The 21,354-nt window shown below is 40.6% G+C and overlaps 1 protein-coding gene across 1 annotated transcript in view; it reads left to right on the plus strand.

Moving 5' to 3' along the window:
* The window catches only part of itchb (itchy E3 ubiquitin protein ligase b), a 29,216-nt gene continuing 7,862 nt past the window's right edge, over positions 1 to 21,354 (plus strand). The window contains exons 1-13 of the mRNA XM_040153943.1: positions 1 to 138; positions 3,728 to 3,819; positions 4,481 to 4,622; positions 7,510 to 7,634; positions 9,168 to 9,302; positions 12,079 to 12,319; positions 13,172 to 13,267; positions 13,918 to 14,092; positions 14,443 to 14,512; positions 15,490 to 15,574; positions 15,758 to 15,886; positions 17,250 to 17,322; positions 20,302 to 20,373. Coding sequence (XP_040009877.1) covers positions 3,750 to 3,819; positions 4,481 to 4,622; positions 7,510 to 7,634; positions 9,168 to 9,302; positions 12,079 to 12,319; positions 13,172 to 13,267; positions 13,918 to 14,092; positions 14,443 to 14,512; positions 15,490 to 15,574; positions 15,758 to 15,886; positions 17,250 to 17,322; positions 20,302 to 20,373 — 1,413 coding nt within the window. The 5' untranslated portion in view covers positions 1 to 138; positions 3,728 to 3,749. The remainder of the gene's footprint in view (positions 139 to 3,727; positions 3,820 to 4,480; positions 4,623 to 7,509; positions 7,635 to 9,167; positions 9,303 to 12,078; positions 12,320 to 13,171; positions 13,268 to 13,917; positions 14,093 to 14,442; positions 14,513 to 15,489; positions 15,575 to 15,757; positions 15,887 to 17,249; positions 17,323 to 20,301; positions 20,374 to 21,354) is intronic.

A 21,354-nucleotide genomic window follows, 5' to 3' on the forward strand; every position in this document is an offset into this window, starting at 1 on the left:
GTGAGGTTACGAAGATGGTGGAAGTTTCTTCTTCCTTGAAGTGAAACCCCGTCTGAAACCTAAACATCCTGCTGACCGAGGGCTGGGAGTTCACTGCAGCGTTACCAGCTTGGTTTTACAGCCTCCCTTGGGATCTGGGTAAGTGCTTGTCAGTCACTAGATCTCTCACCGGTGGTATTTGTGTATTTTCATAGCCGTTGGACTTTGGGATATCCAGCCAGCCATGATGATGACATGAGCTAGTAGGCTAGCGGTTAGCCCGGCTGGGACGGCAGCAGGCTGTCAGTACAGACATTCAACACGTACTCAGCAAGTCCTGGGACCACATCGCCACTGTAAATACACATACAGTTTCACGTTAGTGCAGTTCATCAGGTAATGAGGACATACTGGTCCTCCATGCGCGGCTAACTCGGTTAGCCTTAGCTCCTTATCTATTGCTGGTCGGATTAAATTATGTAACCTTTAGCAGAAAGGGAATGTAGAAGGAAGTGGTTGAAGTCGTTCAAGTTGCTTTTCTTTAACTACGTATCGTGGAGTGAACAGTACGCATATGCTGATTAATATCAGGTAGCTCTGTGTTGCTTACGTGCCTCGTACAATCCAAAATATGAGACTTTTGGAAAATATCAGGAGCCACTCTTCAGTACGACACATAGCGCATCCTTTACTAGCCACTAAGCAGTTATCATTTAGCCCAAACTGAGGAGATAAGTAGATTCTTCGGGGGATTTGAGTGAACCAGTTGCGAGAAATATTTTGCCGATGTAAGCACAATAGTTGAATATCCGGCATACAACTGTCAAACTCCATTATTGAGATGATGAGGCACGTTTCCTGCTTTTCAGTGTCTCCTACCAGCAGCTGTTGGGACTGCATTTTTTTTTTTTTTTTTTTGGTCTCCTTGGATAATCGCACTTACATCGGTAAGTACCGGGGGAAACATGGAGGCTACAGTTATTAGTCATCCGCAACTTGGCAAGTTTGATTGTGTTGCTTTGTGTCCTCGTCCGACACTGTCGTTCGCCACAGGCAGAAGGAACTCTTTAGTCATCAGGGGACTGAACGGGGAAGCTGGCTGCGGTTTTATGTCTGTTTTCTTGCTTTGCCCTCCTGCTTTGGGAAATGCTGCAACTATTAATAATCCATCACAATATATCCGGCGTGATCTCCTGGCTTGAATGACATAAGTCATGTTTGACTGTCGTTTGAGACCTAGTTTTTGATCTTACTAGATTTCCTATTTAATACATAACATTTACATTGTTGTGGTGAATTTTCAAAAACAACCTATAGAATGCCTGGGGGATTTCAGCTTTTGGAGTTCACATTTTAGATATTAGGTAAAACTGACAATTTGTTACTCCTCTACCATTGAACACTGATTAATATCAAATGGACACAGGGCTCCTGAGTGCTGTTTCCATAAAGCATCATAACAGAAGAACCTGTTTGCCCTTTTATCTTACAGTCATACTAAGTTGCTCACTATGAAGGTATGTTTTGGAAATATGCACCATTGTCTTGAACCCATAATCATGGTTTAGAAAATGTATGCCTATGAGTTAACAAGGCCAAGGGGCTAACAATCTAGACCATACAAGTTTAGCCTGTAGTTTGATATGGCTTAGACAAGTTTAGAAATTTTGCTCATCTTACGAGAGGTTTCGGTAATATTGTTCAGGGGGAACAAAACCCTTTAGAACATACTGTATACAGAGCTCTATAGTCAAAGTCATTGAGCAATTTGAGCTGAAAATTCGATTTAAAAATGCCTCACAGATGCACCAAACACAATTTACTGGCCTGTGGATGATGTTATGTAGCTGTTTTTAAAAAAAAAATTAAAAAAAATCCAAGTCAAGGAAGGTCATTTTAGAGTTTAATATTCAGCGAATACCCTCGTCTACAAAACGCAGTTGGCCTGCTCATGAGCCTGCAAAGTCAGCAGTTGCAATGAATTATTGACAGAGACTAAAGCAGTAGCCAAGATGAAAGTTTACCCAGGAGCTCCTCACTTTCTCCTGCCCTGCCATGTGCATACTGGAGACATAGACTGAGGAACATGCATAATTCAATGATGCATCAGACCAGATTCTAGGAAAGATCACAGGAACTGATTTCCTGTATCAGTGTTTCCGTTTCCGTTCTCTTTCCCTTTAATTGACACATTTGTCGTCGGTGCACCTTAGTTGTCATTGGATTTTCATAAGGGTGTTCATAATGGTTGTCGTGCTGTCAAAAAGACATTATATGACCAGAATTATCTCGAAAACCAGGTGACGCTATTTCTTGAAATGATGTTTCCACTACATCTTAGTGGAGTTGGTGAAAATGTTCCAGTGATCTAAAACTGAAAGCCAGGTCTTGGTGCCAGTACTTGAAAACCTTCTTTTTAGAGATGCCGGGTTTACAATAACGTTTCTAAAATTGTACCTGGAACAATCCATTACAGAAGAGGCAAACATACACATTTCTCCATTAGTGTCATCTTCAGTATTGAGCTTCGAATAAGCATGGCAGCCATGATTGTGTGCTCTTCTCAGTGTTGACACAATTACTTGGTTAGCACACTGTAGCAGTAATTCATAGGCTAAAATAGTGGGCTGCCAGGAGTCAACCTGGAAATTTAGGAAATAACTACCCGAGGTATAAGTAGATAAGAAAATGGGATAGCCTCCACCCCCCTATAACTCTGCATATAGTATACCTACATAACGATAGACAGATGTGTAGAAATGTAAGTTACAAAGTAATTATTTGTTTAGAACAGCACCTAGATACAACCTTTATGCATTCAGTTATTGACATTTGTGCAGATGCCTGTGTGGCTCCGTTTGCAGTCAGCTGTATGTGGCCCTCAGACACAGACCAGATACCTAGGGACAAGTTGTGTTTTGGAATCGCTTTTAAATTGACTTGAAGATACCAGAACGACAGCAGTATTTCACAGACTGTTGCAACTGCTGTGTGTTCCACAAGACAATCTGACAGGTAACTCTGAGAGTGGCAAGCTTGTTAGACTTGATGTTCTTATATGTCTTGAGCATACAGCAAGTCTTTTGTCTTATTGCTATTTTGAATGCAACTGTTAACAGTTCTTGTAATGCTTTTTAGTAATAAGGATATATTCCAGGAAGGGAAGAGAATTTATAAATCTTAACGTCTCATTCTAATAAGATAGACACTCAAGATGAGCATTATTACATTACATTAAATTATATTCAATTGGCAGACACTTTTTGTCCAAAGCTACTTATGGTACGTGCATTTAACTTCCAAAGTTGTAAATGTAGTGTTAGTAATACTTCACTTGGCTGAGGGCTACATGTGGTATTATGGAGGCTCAGTGAGCTGGATTTAGCCTGGTTGAGACTGGATCATTTACTGTATTTGTTGTTTTTCTTGTACTATGAATACAGACCGGAAAAGGCTGTTTATGGTACAAAACTTGTTCATACTTCAAGCGGAAACGGATGAAAGTCTTGAGGGGTTTTGGTAAAACATAGAAACACAGAGTCCTTAATTACTGAGGTATGGTTGTACTATTTTTGTACTATTTTTTGTACTTATTAGTTTGAAGTGTAAGTCTCTTACGCCTTGCAAGCCTTCCACATTTTGGGCTAAATATACTTGATCTAAATGATCTCACCTGTATGCTGCAAATGTGCAGCGGTGGGAAAGCGATTTGTCACCACCCTAATGATGTGTTGTTTCTGTGCTGCAGGCCTTCATCCCAGCCCTATGTCATGGCCAGTGGAGTCACCAAGTCGGGCACTTCCAATGGTTACCCTATGAAGGCACAGCTGCAAATCATTGGTAAGTCTTCAGTCTTAATCAAAGTGGACCGAGGTTCAAGTAAAAATATCAGGTTCACTTCTTTTATATCTGTGCATTTTTTTTCCAAGACATTTTGTCAGGTCACATTAGTAAAAGCACAGGTGTAAGTAATAAAATGACAGATGGCGAAATAACATTTAGCTGCTCCAGTTGCAGGGTCCTTCTATTGTGCGTACTGTCACAATGACATGACTCACTGGGACACTTGAATAGAAAAGAACCATCATTAATGTTATGAGTAACGCCTGCGCTTTTCCTACTATAACAAGTTAAAAAGACTGATGTGAAAAAGATTTTGAGAACTTGAACTCGGCCTTGTCTTCATTGCCTTGTGTGTTTAATCATGTAGTGATGTCCATCTAGCATTACTTGGTCTAAATGATAGAAATTTAGGGTAGATCCTGTACAGTAAATTCACTGTGTCACCAGCCGAATTCATTTTACCATGCTTGTAATTCCTAGCTTTAATATCCTGGTTATCTTTCTGTCATATAACATTTAAAAATGTATGCTACGCACAGTATTTCCCTGTACCTGAATTGTTGTGTTCTTAATATTTCTTTCCACCGACCACATTCTCTCTTTCTCTGGCACCATCTTAACCGACTGTCTGCTACGTGGTCTCCTCTTCCTGTTTCAGTGCTATCAGCCAAACTGAAAGAGAACAAGAAAAACTGGTTTGGTCCCAGTCCTTATGTTGAAGTGACAGTCGAAGGCCAGTCCAAGAAAACAGAGAAATGCAACAACACCCACAGCCCCAAATGGAAGCAGCCGCTCACTGTGTGAGTTAAAATCTTTCCAAGATTGCCAGACCCAAATGACATTTGATCACATTTATGATAGTCAGAACTTAACTATTCTGTTGCTACTCATAAAATAGATTATTCCAACAAGACCTGCACAATGCAAAAATCTGTTGTGCTGCCTGCATGCTGGGGTTTGCCACATAGGACACAGAGTGAATGCTAAAGTTTGACTGTTCACCGAAAAGATCTAAGAGTCAATTTATTCAGATCTGATAGACACCATACCCTTATTCAGTGGATGGAGGTATTTGGGGAACTGGGGGGTGGGCCCCCATGGCGGGGGGCATAGAGCCACCACAGGGGGAATGTGGATTAGCATGGGAAAATACCCAAACAAGAGTTTTTTTTCAGCTTCTAAAGGGGGGCATGCCAGCAAAAGTTTGAGAACCACTGCTCTAATTACTATTCATCCTAATGAGGCTGCCCCCTAAAAGTGGATGGGTTGATGTATCAGTCGAGAAGACTGTTTTTTCTACCCTCCTCAGTGTACACAGAGCAATGCAGGAGCAACACTTTGGCAGGATGTAAACTTTACAAACCGAGTCGTGTCTTAAAATTACCCAACCGCAAAACTGACTGCAATGGAAGCGGAGAAGGGTGATGGAAACAGAGGGCTGCACAACGCGGACTGCGCGAGGCAGGGCAGGGCGGCGCAGCTCGTTTCTGTCGGCAGTCTTGATTCTCTTAAGTCTGATTTCCAGCTGACAGCGCTGTCATCCACCCTCAAGGAGAAACCCTCAGCGGTTTAAGTTTCATAACCGAGCTATGACTGAGATGCCAACTTTAAATTCCTATGACTGAGTGGAAATTTGATGTTTTTACAACCCGGATGATGAACAAAGACATTAAAGACATAAAAGTGTAATTAGGAGATCACATCAGTAATAATGTTTAGTATTTATAAAAACAAAAATTATAGATAAGGAAAAGCATGACCTTACAAACCAGAGTCTAGCACACACTTTATGCGTGTACACATTGGGGTTAAAGTTTAAATTCTAAGTTATTTATTCTATTCTTGACTTTATTCTAATACTTATCACTTGGCACTTATTGTTAAAATCCTGGAAGGGCACTTGTTGAATTACAGACGGTACAGGCTTCTAAAACTGTCCTTTGGCAATTAGCCATTATTAATGCAATACTTGAAATACTGAAGCTTGTCATGGAATAGTAGTAGCAGTTTTATCAGAAGTAGCAGCTTAAAGTTGCTCATCAAGAATGCTGTCGTACTTCAAATTTGTTTAATAAGCTTTTAAAGAAAACATACCAAAGCACACAGCACATAGAAATGAGAGTTTGAATTGAGTGAGTAATGAAAACTGTGCAGTACTTTGGACTTTGGCTTTGAGGAAGAAGCATATCATGACAAATTACTCCTGACTTTAGTAATGCACATCATAATTTGCTCAGAAAACTGTCCAGACCTGTAGGAGTTCCTCCAAAAGAATATGAAAAACACTTCCTTACAATTGCTATAAAATTGCTGGTGTTAGATACGATCTTGGTCAAGAGGTTTTTTCTGCAGCAGCTTTGCTTCTGAATGAGTCACCAGGTCTTGGTTTGGATTTTCTCTAGTGTAGCTCTGAGTTGAGGATAATGGTGTACATACATCTCCATGTGGTTGGAATGGGCTGCACGTATACATAGAATGCCACACAGTGGTGAGAGAGAGTGCGGGTCATTTACAGGAATCCTGTTTCTATACATATATATTATATTAATTATATTACATTATCAATTAATGATATGCATAAGTATATATGTGTCATTGTCCAAATACTTACATACCTGTCTGATCGTCAGTCAATTGTCCAATTACTTTAGAGCCACTGAAAATGAGGGACCATGTATAAAAATGGCTGTATTCCTAAACGGTTAATGTGATCCTTTATGGAAACCCCTTACATTAAAGCTGAAAGTCTACACTTCAATCACATAGTGATGGCTTTGTTTCCAACCCACTGTGGTGGTGTACAGAGGCAAAATCACGAAAATTGTGTCACTGTCCAAACACTTGCGTAGCTGACTGTATACTGTGCAGTCAGTGCCATCCCACTACTCGACTTCCTGCAGTCCAACATATTCACACATCAAATGGCCTGTTAATTTTAGCCTGTCCGGGATCGTCGTCTGTGCACAGTGACCTTCTTAATATAGAGCTCTCCTAAAGTTTCTCTTGTACCCATGGGGGTAGAGTTGTTATATAACAAGTGTTTACTATGGGATGTAATCGGACCTGAACCCATGTGTCCACAAATGTCTTTTCCTGGGGGTGCTGGGAACTAGCTAAACAACTGTCATAGTGATGGTTACAGACACTCGTCCCTGAATAGCTTCCGAACTACATTGTGTATGGGTTGCTTTCACAACAAGACAAAGACTTTTGCTGCTCGCACAGACACAGTGGCTTTCATTTTTTTACCAGTTAAATAGGTTTTTCCTTACAAGCTCCAAACAACTAGCAACAACGCGAATTATCAGCATTTATTGGTTAAGACAGTGATGTCCCACAGGATGTCCCTCATGTGGAATTACTTATTCTTGTTAGTGTCATTAATATCAGTTGATGACAAAATATCATTTAGACTAAATGCTCGTAAATTTAGATGCAAATGTCAGAAGGGAGCTGTAAAGGGAATAGCAGGTTATCTGAAAAGGAGAAATGGTGTCACCGAAAGGCTGCTGAGTTTAAAATTGTGATTAATAAATAACTGTTGTCGAAGAACTGATAGTGAGTCCCTGGAGGGCATTTTGAAATCCGATCCTCAGTGGACAACAGCAAGGCATCACTGCACATCACATCTTTCATTCAAAAGTACAAATGCGTTGCACATATCAACTGAACTGTTTGTTTCATCAGGATTGTGACTCCATTCAGCAAACTATCGTTTCGCGTGTGGAGCCACCAGACCCTGAAGTCAGACGTGTTGCTAGGCATGGCCACGCTGGACATCAGTGACACGCTCAAATCTAACGACATGAAAAGTGAGTGTATGACAGACAGAAAATCAATTTTTACAAAATTTGCTGATTTATCATGATTAAATCCTCCTGGATGATTGCGGGCAAGTTTCAACTAACAATCTCTGCCGTGAGGTGCACTTTTGTTAAGACTAATAGAAACCCATGCGGACTCTTCTCCACTTAAAACAAACCTAAAATGAATGGGCCAAGGCATAGCTAGACGACCAGTCGACCTCTGTTTAATCTCAGAGGCCTGCAGTGCGTACGAAGGCGTGGGGTCATGTCAGATTATAAAAAGGTCATCATGAAATGGTGTAGGTTGATCAGAACCTTGTGTGGCTCAGAGCTGGGGTTCCATGTGAAACTGTACAGTACTAATCCAAACATTGTTTTTTTTTTTCCCCAGAGTTTTGGTGGGAAATCTATGTTGTCCAATATAATTTTTATCATGTATAAGGAATGGGAAAAATGGTAACATGGCTTTTTTTTGATGGCATCTTGGCTAAACAGTACATGATTTGGTTTTTCGAGTAGTGTGGGGGTATTTCCTTGGTCTTCCTTTCGATGATCTTTTGTCTTTTCTGATGCTGGATCTTTAGTCCGTTCAGCAGCTGTGGCTACCATTGCTTTCAAACTACTGTTGCAGCTGCCAGAAATGTAAAATGCATCACTTCCTGTAGACCAGAGGTTTTGGTAAAGACCTATTTCTTACAGAAATGTTTGATACAACTATGTTACAGCAGTCAGACAAAATGTGGAAATTTAAAAGAAGTTATTTTAATGAAACTGTTAGAGGCCTATGAGGTCTATAAAAAAAAAACAGGCACAAAGTCCACAGAAAGTATTTCCAAGCTGTAACAGATGTGGTTTATCCAACTTTTCGGGAATAAAAAATAAATCAGTGGGGTGCTCCATTTAACAATTAGGAACTGGGCTGCTGCTTTCTGTCATTCCCTTTTGCCCTGGTAGATTTTTGGGCTGTTTATCTTTCTTTTGTTTCCCATAAAGAATCAATTCAGTCCCCTGCCTGGTCATGTTTTATGCATGGACCCTGTCCAGCAGTGCTAATGATGGAAAACTCTGGGTACAAATCACATGTTGAGAGCTGATTGATGTTCCATGTCAGAGCAGGAAAGTACAGACTGATCCCCATAACTTTGTACTTGAACTCACTTGTAGATTTGACCGTGTTTTGTGTTGGTTACAAATGAGCCCTTTATTATCTCAGCAAGAACAAACATTCTGCCTGAACAGGCACAGCAGATCTACCGGAGTTGTCTTTTTCCTCATTTATTTATATATATTCCTCATTTGTTGTAATTTAAATGGTTATGTCTCTTTACACTGAGTCAACTTTTGAATTTATTTCGCTAGGTTAATCTATTTGAACTGCCAGTGTTTATTACTGGTTTGACTTTGGTGAAGTTTGAGGGGACATTGCATCTTGTCACTGATTAATAGCATTATCATTAATAGCAAGCAATATATTTCAGTTGTCATTGTCTTACTCTGACCATCTTGTATTTTTGTTGTCTCAATGTTGTCTCAATGTAGTCTCAGAGGTGGTGCAGACCTTACAGCTGTGTGCAGACAGAGACCAGTCAGATGTGGTGGGAGACCTGTCTGTCTGCCTGGATGGCATGACTGTTGACCCCGAGATGTTCGCCATGGCCAAGGCTGACCATCAGAGTGAGTCACAGAAGAACCATAAGCTGAAGAGAGTTTACATCAAGAGCACGCAGGCCTGTTTGAATACTTTTACCAGATGCGCCAGTGTTGCCAGTGTTGCCAGTGTTGCCAGTGTTGCCAGTGTTGCCAGTGTTGTGTGTGTGTGTGTGTGTGTGTGTGTGTGTGTGTGTGTGTGTGTGTGTGTGTGTGTGTGTGTGTGTGTGTGTGTGTGTGTGTGTGTGTGTGTGTGTGTGTGTGTGTGTGTGTGTGTGTGTGTGTGTGTGTGTGTGTGTGTGTGTGTGTGTGTGTGTGTGTGTGTGTGTGTGTGTGTGTGTGTGTGTGTGTGTGTGTGTGTGTGTGTGTGTGTGTGTGTGTGTGTGTGTGTGTGTGTGTGTGTGTGTGTGTGTGTGTGTGTGTGTGTGTGTGTGTGTGTGTGTGTGTGTGTGTGTGTGTGTGTGTGTGTGTGTGTGTGTGTGTGTGTGTGTGTGTGTGTGTGTGTGTGTGTGTGTGTGTGTGTGTGTGTGTGTGTGTGTGTGTGTGTGTGTGTGTGTGTGTGTGTGTGTGTGTGTGTGTGTGTGTGTGTGTGTGTGTGTGTGTGTGTGTGTGTGTGTGTGTGTGTGTGTGTGTGTGTGTGTGTGTGTGTGTGTGTGTGTGTGTGTGTGTGTGTGTGTGTGTGTGTGTGTGTGTGTGTGTGTGTGTGTGTGTGTGTGTGTGTGTGTGTGTGTGTGTGTGTGTGTGTGTGTGTGTGTGTGTGTGTGTGTGTGTGTGTGTGTGTGTGTGTGTGTGTGTGTGTGTGTGTGTGTGTGTGTGTGTGTGTGTGTGTGTGTGTGTGTGTGTGTGTGTGTGTGTGTGTGTGTGTGTGTGTGTGTGTGTGTGTGTGTGTGTGTGTGTGTGTGTGTGTGTGTGTGTGTGTGTGTGTGTGTGTGTGTGTGTGTGTGTGTGTGTGTGTGTGTGTGTGTGTGTGTGTGTGTGTGTGTGTGTGTGTGTGTGTGTGTGTGTGTGTGTGTGTGTGTGTGTGTGTGTGTGTGTGTGTGTGTGTGTGTGTGTGTGTGTGTGTGTGTGTGTGTGTGTGTGTGTGTGTGTGTGTGTGTGTGTGTGTGTGTGTGTGTGTGTGTGTGTGTGTGTGTGTGTGTGTGTGTGTGTGTGTGTGTGTGTGTGTGTGTGTGTGTGTGTGTGTGTGTGTGTGTGTGTGTGTGTGTGTGTGTGTGTGTGTGTGTGTGTGTGTGTGTGTGTGTGTGTGTGTGTGTGTGTGTGTGTGTGTGTGTGTGTGTGTGTGTGTGTGTGTGTGTGTGTGTGTGTGTGTGTGTGTGTGTGTGTGTGTGTGTGTGTGTGTGTGTGTGTGTGTGTGTGTGTGTGTGTGTGTGTGTGTGTGTGTGTGTGTGTGTGTGTGTGTGTGTGTGTGTGTGTGTGTGTGTGTGTGTGTGTGTGTGTGTGTGTGTGTGTGTGTGTGTGTGTGTGTGTGTGTGTGTGTGTGTGTGTGTGTGTGTGTGTGTGTGTGTGTGTGTGTGTGTGTGTGTGTGTGTGTGTGTGTGTGTGTGTGTGTGTGTGTGTGTGTGTGTGTGTGTGTGTGTGTGTGTGTGTGTGTGTGTGTGTGTGTGTGTGTGTGTGTGTGTGTGTGTGTGTGTGTGTGTGTGTGTGTGTGTGTGTGTGTGTGTGTGTGTGTGTGTGTGTGTGTGTGTGTGTGTGTGTGTGTGTGTGTGTGTGTGTGTGTGTGTGTGTGTGTGTGTGTGTGTGTGTGTGTGTGTGTGTGTGTGTGTGTGTGTGTGTGTGTGTGTGTGTGTGTGTGTGTGTGTGTGTGTGTGTGTGTGTGTGTGTGTGTGTGTGTGTGTGTGTGTGTGTGTGTGTGTGTGTGTGTGTGTGTGTGTGTGTGTGTGTGTGTGTGTGTGTGTGTGTGTGTGTGTGTGTGTGTGTGTGTGTGTGTGTGTGTGTGTGTGTGTGTGTGTGTGTGTGTGTGTGTGTGTGTGTGTGTGTGTGTGTGTGTGTGTGTGTGTGTGTGTGTGTGTGTGTGTGTGTGTGTGTGTGTGTGTGTGTGTGTGTGTGTGTGTGTGTGTGTGTGTGTGTGTGTGTGTGTGTGTGTGTGTGTGTGTGTGTGTGTGTGTGTGTGTGTGTGTGTGTGTGTGTGTGTGTGTGTGTGTGTGTGTGTGTGTGTGTGTGTGTGTGTGTGTGTGTGTGTGTGTGTGTGTGTGTGTGTGTGTGTGTGTGTGTGTGTGTGTGTGTGTGTGTGTGAGTGTGTGTGTGTGTGTGTGTGTGTGTGTGTGTGTGTGTGTGTGTGTGTGTGTGTGTGTGTGTGTGTGTGTGTGTGTGTGTGTGTGTGTGTGTGTGTGTGTGTGTGTGTGTGTGTGTGTGTGTGTGTGCGTGTGTGCGTGTGCAGGGAAACAAAGATCCAGTGCTCTTCTTTTTACACTAACTGTGTAGTCTATCACAATCTAACTGATGTCAAAAATGTACCCTAAGGCTTAATTGGGAATTGGGCCAACACTTGACTCACTCTGAACGACATTGTTTGTACGATCAGTTTACTTTAATATGAGCCATATTCACATGCAGCAACGCTGAGAAAAAGCAGAGATAATTAGGCCAAAATGAGTCAGTGTTACGTCTGTGAAGACAAAAATCGGTCTTTAATTAAGTCTACTGTTGTTTCTTTACCAACTCCAGCTGCAAAACCAGCCTGCTTTGATAAAAATGAAGCAGTGTTTTTTCAGTGTGTCTTACTCGTGTTTCTTTATTTGTAATTGTCCTTGCCTGGTCTGAGGGTCTACAATTAACTCTCAGCGATGTCTTATTCTTTCCTTAGCATCTTCAAGCAATGGCTCTGCACCAGCTGATGGCAGTGATGGTCAGTCGGGTTCTGACACACCAGTACGAACACCGGCCTCAGGACCCTCATCAACCCCAGACTCAAGTCCATCGGGAGGCTCAGACAGGAACTCCACACCGGCCTCGAGCTCTGGAGCTGCAACAACCAGACAGCCAACCATCAATCCTGTGCTCACTCCCAGGGTCCCCGCTGTCAATGCTGGCCCATTGCCCCTTGGGTTAGCTCTCATTTTGTAATCTTTGCAGAAGAGTTGATGATACAGTGCAGAGGCTGGAGTAGCTGCTGTCCACTGTTCCTGTAACTAATGCAAGTTTATTGTGTCAGTAACATGAAAGAGTGACAAGTATTATCTGATCTCCCAGTGTCATGCTGAGCAGTATTAATATTATAATGCCCAAGCCAAACAGATGATTATTTGCTTTGCTGCTTTGTACAGAAAAATTATACAAAGTAATGGAACAAAGATAGAGCACAAGCTACAAAGCACTTACCATATCAGTAGAAAGTTTATGAAGAAAGAAATCGATTAATCAATCAGAGGAGTATCAGTGTCTTGCAAAGAAATTTGCTCATCTTTTAGCAAGAAGTAGAATCTATCAAACTCTGGGATCATTCATTCTTGAAGCCATATATGGGTGAATGGAAGTGTGTGCACAGTAAGAGCACACGGATGTGTTAGAGTGAGGACAACAATGAATTGGAATTACTGGCTGATCTGGTTTAGATTTCAAATCAAACCTTAACTGGAATTCACAGGAATATTTTAAGAAAACACACACACACACACAGACACACACAGAACACAGCTATGTGTGCAGGCACAAGTGACGAATGTGAGGTGAGATAGATGTTTTCCGACTGCTAGTGTATCATTATTAATAGGAAAGGGTGACGCGTTACTTTGCTTGTCTGTGGAAATAAACACAGATGTGTCTGTACGTTGATTACATCTGTGAGTTTGTCACTTGGAGCATTTTACATTTTTACTGGGCTTGTAACTAAAGCACCCCATTATCAATACTATCTTTTTCTCTTTTGTGTCTCACTCTTATGTCGATGTTTTACCTAGGTGGGAACAGAGGGTGGATCAGAATGGCAGGGTGTATTTTGTCGATCACGTGGAGAAGAGAACAACGTGGGAACGACCTGAACCATTGCCCCCTGGGTAAAAAGTCCTTATCATTTGATATTACTTTTTTATAGGATTATAAAGTAGTATTAGTCGTCGTATATTAGATCAAATAAGACTGTCTCTCCATCTTAAAAGTTGTGGTTACTGGATACTGGTACAGTGCAGTACATGGAGAAGCTGCTGTCCAAGGTTGTTGTATCCACCAACTTGGACATTTTCTCACACAACTCCTCTAGCTAGTGATGTGTGTTAGCTACACCTGCACATGATCATCATTATATTTAACTGGTCAAGATGCTGGAGAAAGACAGCACAGCGTTTGAACAGTAACTAATAAAGGTGACCTGTGGTGTTTTGACCATTAATGGATTCCCATTTAGTTTGTATCTTATGCTCTACTGGCACTTGCACGGGGACAAACGTGTGCCAATGTGCACGTGGATGATATTATCACGCTACAGTTTGTGGTTCGTAACGTGCCAAGAAATGTGGCAATACACTGATAAAATGGTGTACTGGTGCAAAATGGACCCAATGGATCATGTCTATCTCAGCAACATGTAGACCAAAATGTAGATTTTTAAAATCCAGTGCTCAGTCTATATTTAAAATCACTGTAATAAATGAATTGGTTTAAATAGCCCATGTATCCAATTGTCTTCCCTTGTTTCATTTGTCTTTAGCTGGGAGCGTCGCGTCGACCAGATGGGACGTGTCTACTTTGTTGACCACATCACACGAACCACCACGTGGCAGCGCCCAACAATGGAGACGGTGCGTAACTACGAGCAATGGCAGCACCAGCGCAGCCAGCTGCAGGGCGCCATGCAGCAGTTCAACCAGAGGTTCATATTTGGGGTGAGGCTTCTTCTGTGTCAAGTGATACCATTGTGGTGATGTGGGCATTAATAAACTGGAATATGGTGACTTCTGTGGCTAATGTGCTGTTGGTTTTCCTGTGTGGGATGAAGCAGCAGTGCGTCACCTCTGAGTTTATGAGGTTAGGCATTTGGAAAAGTTTTTGCTGAGAACTGAGTTTTGCAATCTAAAAAAATGTTTTCCTAATGCTGATACTTCAATACATTTACTGGTATCAGTGCACATTGTAACCCAGTTACTGTTAATAGGCAGATCAAGGTTATAACACTACTGATTCTCAAACAACCATATTTTATTCATATTAACTATTCTGCTTATCTGCTCTCTAGCTACAAGACCAGGTCTCAGCCACTCAAAATAAGGAGTTCGATCCTCTGGGGTCTCTGCCACACGGATGGGGTAAGATCATTAAGGCTTTTCAATTTAGATACACAGGCTTCTGAGAAATCGTAAACATTCACCATTCATTTCATAGCTGACACATATTGAGCTAACTAGCACTTAGATTTTACTCAAGTGTACGAATGTGTGTTAAGATACTCCACATTACTTTTTTTTTTATAAGGGCTTACTCAAGGAGTTTGTTGTTTCTTTAAGATACTTAGCTTTCGGTTTCCTTCCAGCAGCTGTATAATTCATAGCTGTAGCTGAATTCCTTTTTTGATTAGGCAGTCCACTTGACAAGTTGTGGAAAAAAAAAAAGCTTTCGTAATCATAAAGTCATAAACATCCCGGTGATCCTACACACTCATAATGTCATATACAAGATGGTTAAACATCTTGTATATGATAAGAAATGATAAGAAATGGCATGGCTTTACTTAACAGGAAGGCTACATCTGACGTTTCTTCCTGTGCACCAAAAACAAACAACCAAACGCTTCATAGTTACTCACTTTTCCAGGATTTTGACTAACAACTTTGCAGATTTACAGCATTTATTGCTGGATCTGATTATTACCCATTTTCATTGTCCTCTTTTGGCAAATACCAGACCTTGATTGCCCTCAGGGAGTGCTTGCTATCAGTAGCATGCTGCCTGTTCGTATCAGAGCCTTTGATATAAAGTGATATTTCCTGATGTTTACCAAAGGACTCATTTGTATTGTTTAATATCAAATAGTTAAACTCTAGGTATATGTATGAGTGCTCGTCTTTGACCAACACATTTACTTGGTATACAACAAACATAACAAACATAGGAAAGTACATAGATTAAGGCTGCTATGGATGGCCTGTGGGAAATAATACAATCTCTCTAAACTTCCAATTTTTGAAATGTATTGAGTTTAAGGACTTAAAAGTTTGAAGTTTGTGAAGTGGCCACACTGATTTGCATCAGGTTTAATAATCATCTAATTGGTACTATCTTTCAGAGAAAAGAACAGACACCAATGGCAGAGTTTATTTTGTACATCACCCTACCCGGTCAACACAGTGGGAGGACCCACGAACACAGGGGTTAGTTTGTGTGTGTTTACGTATACCTCTGCTATCATTTCAGATCACAAGCAAATCAGATGAAAATTTAAATGCGTTATACTTGTATATGACATTAATTTGTTTGCTGCATCTTTTCAGATTCTTCTGAAATAATCCATCGCTGAATATTGGTCTAATATCTTTTTTTTTTTTTTTTTTTAGGTTGCTCAATGAGAAGCCACTTCCAGAAGGCTGGGAGATGAGGTTCACAGTAGATGGTATTCCGTACTTCGTAGACCACAACAGGAGAACCACCACCTACATCGACCCTCGCACTGGAAAGTCCTCACTGTATGTCCTTTAACATATTGTTTTCCACTTAATCAAAATCTTCAGTCTTTTGAGAATCACATAACAGTCTTATTTTGTTACTAACAGAGGCATCAAGTAATCTGTGATCTTTGTTGACTCTGGTTACTAACCAACAGGAATTTGTCAATTCAATAACTTCCTAACACATCTTCCAACTGCTGTTTTTTCGATTTACAGACATGAACAAGCTAGCAAACTAGTGCAGATACTCAACAACAAATGAAGAGGCAGTGTATTACCATACATTTAACTGTACTAATAATACTGCTTTGTACGTTTTTGGTCTCCCCTGGCTTTAGAACCAGGCCTTTAGGCATTTAAGCTTTGTAACAAAGGAAGCAAATTAATTACAACAGTCTGTCACTGAAAAAGCTGGGATGGTTGAAAGAACATAATAAATTGTGGGTGGAATTTTCCTTTTTAGGATTCGGGGCTTGATAGCTTAAAAAAAGAGTGAAACAAATATACTAGTGGCTCCTTTGTAACTATTATACCTTGGATACATGTTGCCTGGAGCCACTGTCAATAACATTCTGGTTTAGTCTTTCCAGCACATCTACATGCCAGAAATGTATGAGTGATGTGTATTTCCAACCACAGAATAGTGCGTCATAATGTAACATAACTTTTTCAAATTTTCACCAACCCAAAGAATTTCTTTGTTTATCTTGGTTTTGAAAATTACATTATTTAATATATACCCCCTGACTCTATTATACCAAGCAGTTCTGTTTCAGTGGATTTTTAACGATAGGAGTCATTGTCTCTGGAATCCCTCTCTATTTTTAGAACTTGTGATGCATTTTCATGATATGACTAATGGATCACCTCATCTCATATGCTTTCAGTCTGACATTCTCACCCATGTAACACCTCAGTTGACTCATTAAAAGGAACCTGTTAGCATAACATAACATGAGAGCTAGAGAGTAATGCATTGGTTTGGTTACAGTGGCGGAAAAAAAAAGGTGTGGTGAATGGGGATAAGTATGGGACTGTATGAACTAGCAGGAGCTGTAACATACTGGCCAAGTACGCTAATAAACACATTCAGTATATACAGTATATATTCAAAGACTTGTGTACTATAATACTTTTTGGAATTACGTCAGATCTGGGGGAAAACTAAACTTAAAAAATAAGATAATTTAACTGCCTCCGCAGGTATATTTGTGTTGGGAATAATGGCAGCAGCAACAGAAAAGACATTACAGCACACAAAATAAGCAAAGAATATCAGCTTCACATAAGACCAAAAACAAAAAAAACATGTTAAAGTAACACTTAATGTATATTAAAATATTGCAATATATATTAATAGTCCATTTCTTTTCCTTCACAGTGAAAACGGACCTCAGATCACCTATGTTCGAGACTTCAAAGCCAAAGTACAGTACTTCAGATTCTGGTGCCAGGTAGGGGTTACTTTTATATCAGTGTGCACATTGACAGGGTCACTGGTCTGAAAGAAAGTGCATGTGTTTTTCCCAACTGTATCAGTCAGAAGAAGTCCTGTAAGCATCAGTAGACTGCTTAAATTTATACCATTATTTAGAATGCGCTATTTTCAATTGTTAAATATTAAATGGAAGGGGTCGGCAATTATGTGCCATTGGAGAACTGTACTACGTGATTTCACTGATTGGCCCTCGTTCAACCACAGCCACCTGAGGAGAGAAATTGCCAGTTACAATAAAAGTCTGCAGTCTTGGCTCATAATTGGATTTTGAACAACTTGGATTATCGCGCCTGTATACTCTGTGATAACGATCTTGCAAGTTTATTTCATGTCATACTGTACCAGATGAAACTAATAAAATCTGTCAGACTGTATGTATCAACCTTGAGTCATGTCAAATTGTTTGATAAATGGCTGATGAATCATACCGCTTTGATGTAGATAGAAAACAAAACATCGTTCTGCGCTGCACACAATGTTTTGAAATGGCAGCAAAACTATACACTGTCATGAAAACCTTTAGGCACCCCTGTCAAAATTTCTGTTATGGTGAATAGCTTAGCCAGTAAAAGATTAATTTATTTCCAAAAGGCATAAAGTTAAAGATGAATCATTTCTTTAATATTTTAAGCAAGATTACTTATTTATTTCCATCTTTTACAGTTTCAAAATAACACAAAAAATGAGAAGGGGCCCGAAACAAAAGTTTGGGCCCCCTGCATGGTCAGTACTTAGTAACATCCCTTTTGACAAGTGTAACAGCTTGTGAAAGCTTTTTGTAGCAGCTAAGAGTCTTTAAATTCTTGTTTTGGGGATTTTCGCCCATTCTTCCTTGCAAAAGGCTTTCTAGGTCTGTGACATTCTTGGGCTGTTTAGCATGCACTGCTCTTTTGAGATCTATCCAGAGATTTATGATGATGTTTACGTCAGGGGACTGTGAGGGCCATGGCGAAACCCTTGCTTGCACCTCTTGAGGTGGTCCATTGTGGCTTTTGAGGTGTGTTTAGGATCAGTATCCTGTTGTAGAAGCTGTACTCTTTTCATCCTCAGCTTTTTTTCAGATGGTGGGATGTTTGCTTCCAGAATTTCCTGGTATTTAATTGAATCCATTCTTCGCTCTACCAGTGAAATGTTCGTAATGCCACTTGCTGCAACACTAACCCAAAGCCTGATCGATCCACCCACATGGCTCAACGTTTGGAGAGGTGTTCTCTTCTCAAAATTCTGCACCCCCTTTTCTTCAAACATACCTTTGCGGCCAAAAAGTTCTATTTTAACTTCACCAGTCCACAGGACTTGTTTCCAAAATGCATCAGGCTTGTCTAGATGTTCCTCTGCAAACTTCTGACTCTGAATTTTGTTGTGAGGACACAGGAGGGGTTTTCTTCTGATGACTCTTCCATGAAGGTCATATCTTTGAAGGTGTCACTGCAAAGTAGAACAGTGCACCACAACTCCAGAGTCTGCTAAATCTTCCTGAAGGTCTTTTGCAGTCAAACAGGGTTTTGATTTGCTTTTCTAGCAATCCTACGAGCGGTTTTCTCTGAAACTTTCTTGATCTTCAAGACCTCGACTTGAGCTCCACCGTTCCTGTTAACTGCCTTTTCAGAGAGCTAGGCAGCTGCTTAGAGGAGCCCATGGCTGCTGATTGTTGGGACAAGGTTTGAGGAGTCAGAGTATTTAGAAAGCTTTGAAATTTGCATCACTTGGCCTTTCCTAATGATGGCTGTGAACAAGCCGTATCCCTAACAAGCTAATTAAAGTCTGAGACCTTGGTAAAAGTTATCTGAGCACAGATCTCTTGGGATGCCCAAACGTTTGTATGGTGCTCCTTTTTCTTTTTTCACTCTAAACTTGTACAAAACAAAAATAATACACTAATCTTACTCAAAATCTTGAAAAGAATGTTTCACCTTTAACTTAATGTCTTTTGGGGATCAGTTCATCTTCTACTCACTTAACTATTCACAGTAACAGAAATTTCGACCAGGGGTGCGCAGACTTTTTCATGTAAACAAGATTTGGCCAAATAACTTGAACTTTTATCCACTAAAAAACCTCAAAACAGGAGGAGATTTTAAAATTTATTTGGAGATAAGTATGTGTTTGAGCACTAGTATTACTCCTGTTCTCCAGTGTATTCCACATTATCTCATATCATATTCTGATTGGTTGGTTGATAAATGTGGGTCGTAGCAGCAGTTACATTGAGGAAGTTTGGTCCTGAATTTCTAACCCTGTCAGAATTTTACCGCAGCCTGTCTTTGGTTGCTGATTCTCTAAATTGGCCGTCCATGGACGTGTCTCGCTTAGCGATCTATGATCACCAGTTTTAATTAACAATCAAAGATTTCACAACATTTCTCTCACGATTATCAACTTTCATTTTATGCTTACACAAAAACGCGCAGTAAGAATAGGCCTTAATTCATCATGAGCTAAGTTCAGTCAGTGAAGATCAAAATAACTCAGTTTGTTATTAACACATTAGCTAATTTTCTATAAAATGTGAATTTTTTAATCAACAATTATACAACAGATTACATTTGTTAAAAGCATTATTATAAAATATTTAACTTCTTACAAACAGATTTCTCAGTACACCCCTATAGCGCTTTTTTGGATTTACACGGATTACATCTCTATATCATCACTATAAAGACATCACACAGTCTTGTGCTTGTTATAAATCTGTGGGCATTCTTGTTTTTATAACCATCATATACTAATCATCATAAAAGAAAAAGCATATACTATATAATATACCTAGAGACTTAATGTACAATCTGGGATTATACCAGTAATGTTGTGTGTCTTTCATAGCAACTGTGTTAACTGCATCCTGAATGACTCCTGGTCTGGCAGATGTTGTCATGGCAGAACTGAAAGCACATTTGACAGCTAACTGCTCCTGACATTTTCCCCTTTTCTCCAGCAACTGTCAATGCCTCAACACATCAAGATCTCCGTATCCAGAAAAACCCTGTTTGAGGACTCCTTCCAGCAGGTAAGGTGACCCGCCCTAGTTCACTGAACTGCAGGAAGATCTGCTTTCACACTGAGTCCATTGCTTTGTTTGCTATTCAGAAAATGTGCCTCCCTTACTCTACCTCTAGCTAAAGTTATGTTGTCCTGGTCATTACTCTTTCTCTAGTGCACTTATAAATCAGTATAATTACTACCTTAAGGAAATCAACAATAGGGGGCCTGCTGAAAAAATTCTTGAATGATGCAACTTAAAGGTCTTAAAAGTATGTCAGTGTTTTAACTGCAGTTAATTGAGACTTTATTTTAGAATGTGCAAATACAATAGGGTTTCGGGTATACTTCACTATACTTTTCAACCTTCCCATCTGTAGTTTAAGGACTTACAGTTGGGCCTCTTTTATCAGTCTTATACTATTTTTTAACTGGTTTTTAAAAAGTGCCATTCAGCAGTTGTGAGATGTTTTGAAAGTAAGTTTGACTTTCTCAACTTGAACATAACAAAAAAAAAACGGCTACATTTGTTCATGTCACAATAACACAGAGCAAGTGCAGGAAGTAACACTAAGAAGCAGATTAAATTATTTGTGACAATATTTAATAGTCTCAAGTTATTAAAAAACGCTATGGGTAATTCTCAGATCTATAGTTTACAGGTGAAACTCTTCAACTCTCACTTGTCAAACACACGGGGAGAAACTGAGATATACGTAGAGCGATACCTGAACAAGGAAAAGCAGCCACCTCATACAGAGGGGAGGATGTGAGAGTACTCTGTATGATTGGCCAGAAGGTGGAAGGACAGAGCCTCCATGATGCTGTCAGGACAGTTACACCATAGATTTTTGTTTTTTCACTTTCTTTTTAATTTTTAAAAAGTTCCCATCAATTTGTTGTATTGACGTTTGTTTTTACCGTACTTTCATTTTATTAATTTTTTTTAAATCTATTTAACCTTACTCGTAGATAACAGGTACCCACTTTGAATAGGAGCCATAGCAGA

The sequence above is a fragment of the Xiphias gladius genome, chromosome 18 (genome assembly GCF_016859285.1).
Source record: "Xiphias gladius isolate SHS-SW01 ecotype Sanya breed wild chromosome 18, ASM1685928v1, whole genome shotgun sequence".
Lineage (NCBI taxonomy): Eukaryota > Metazoa > Chordata > Actinopteri > Istiophoriformes > Xiphiidae > Xiphias > Xiphias gladius.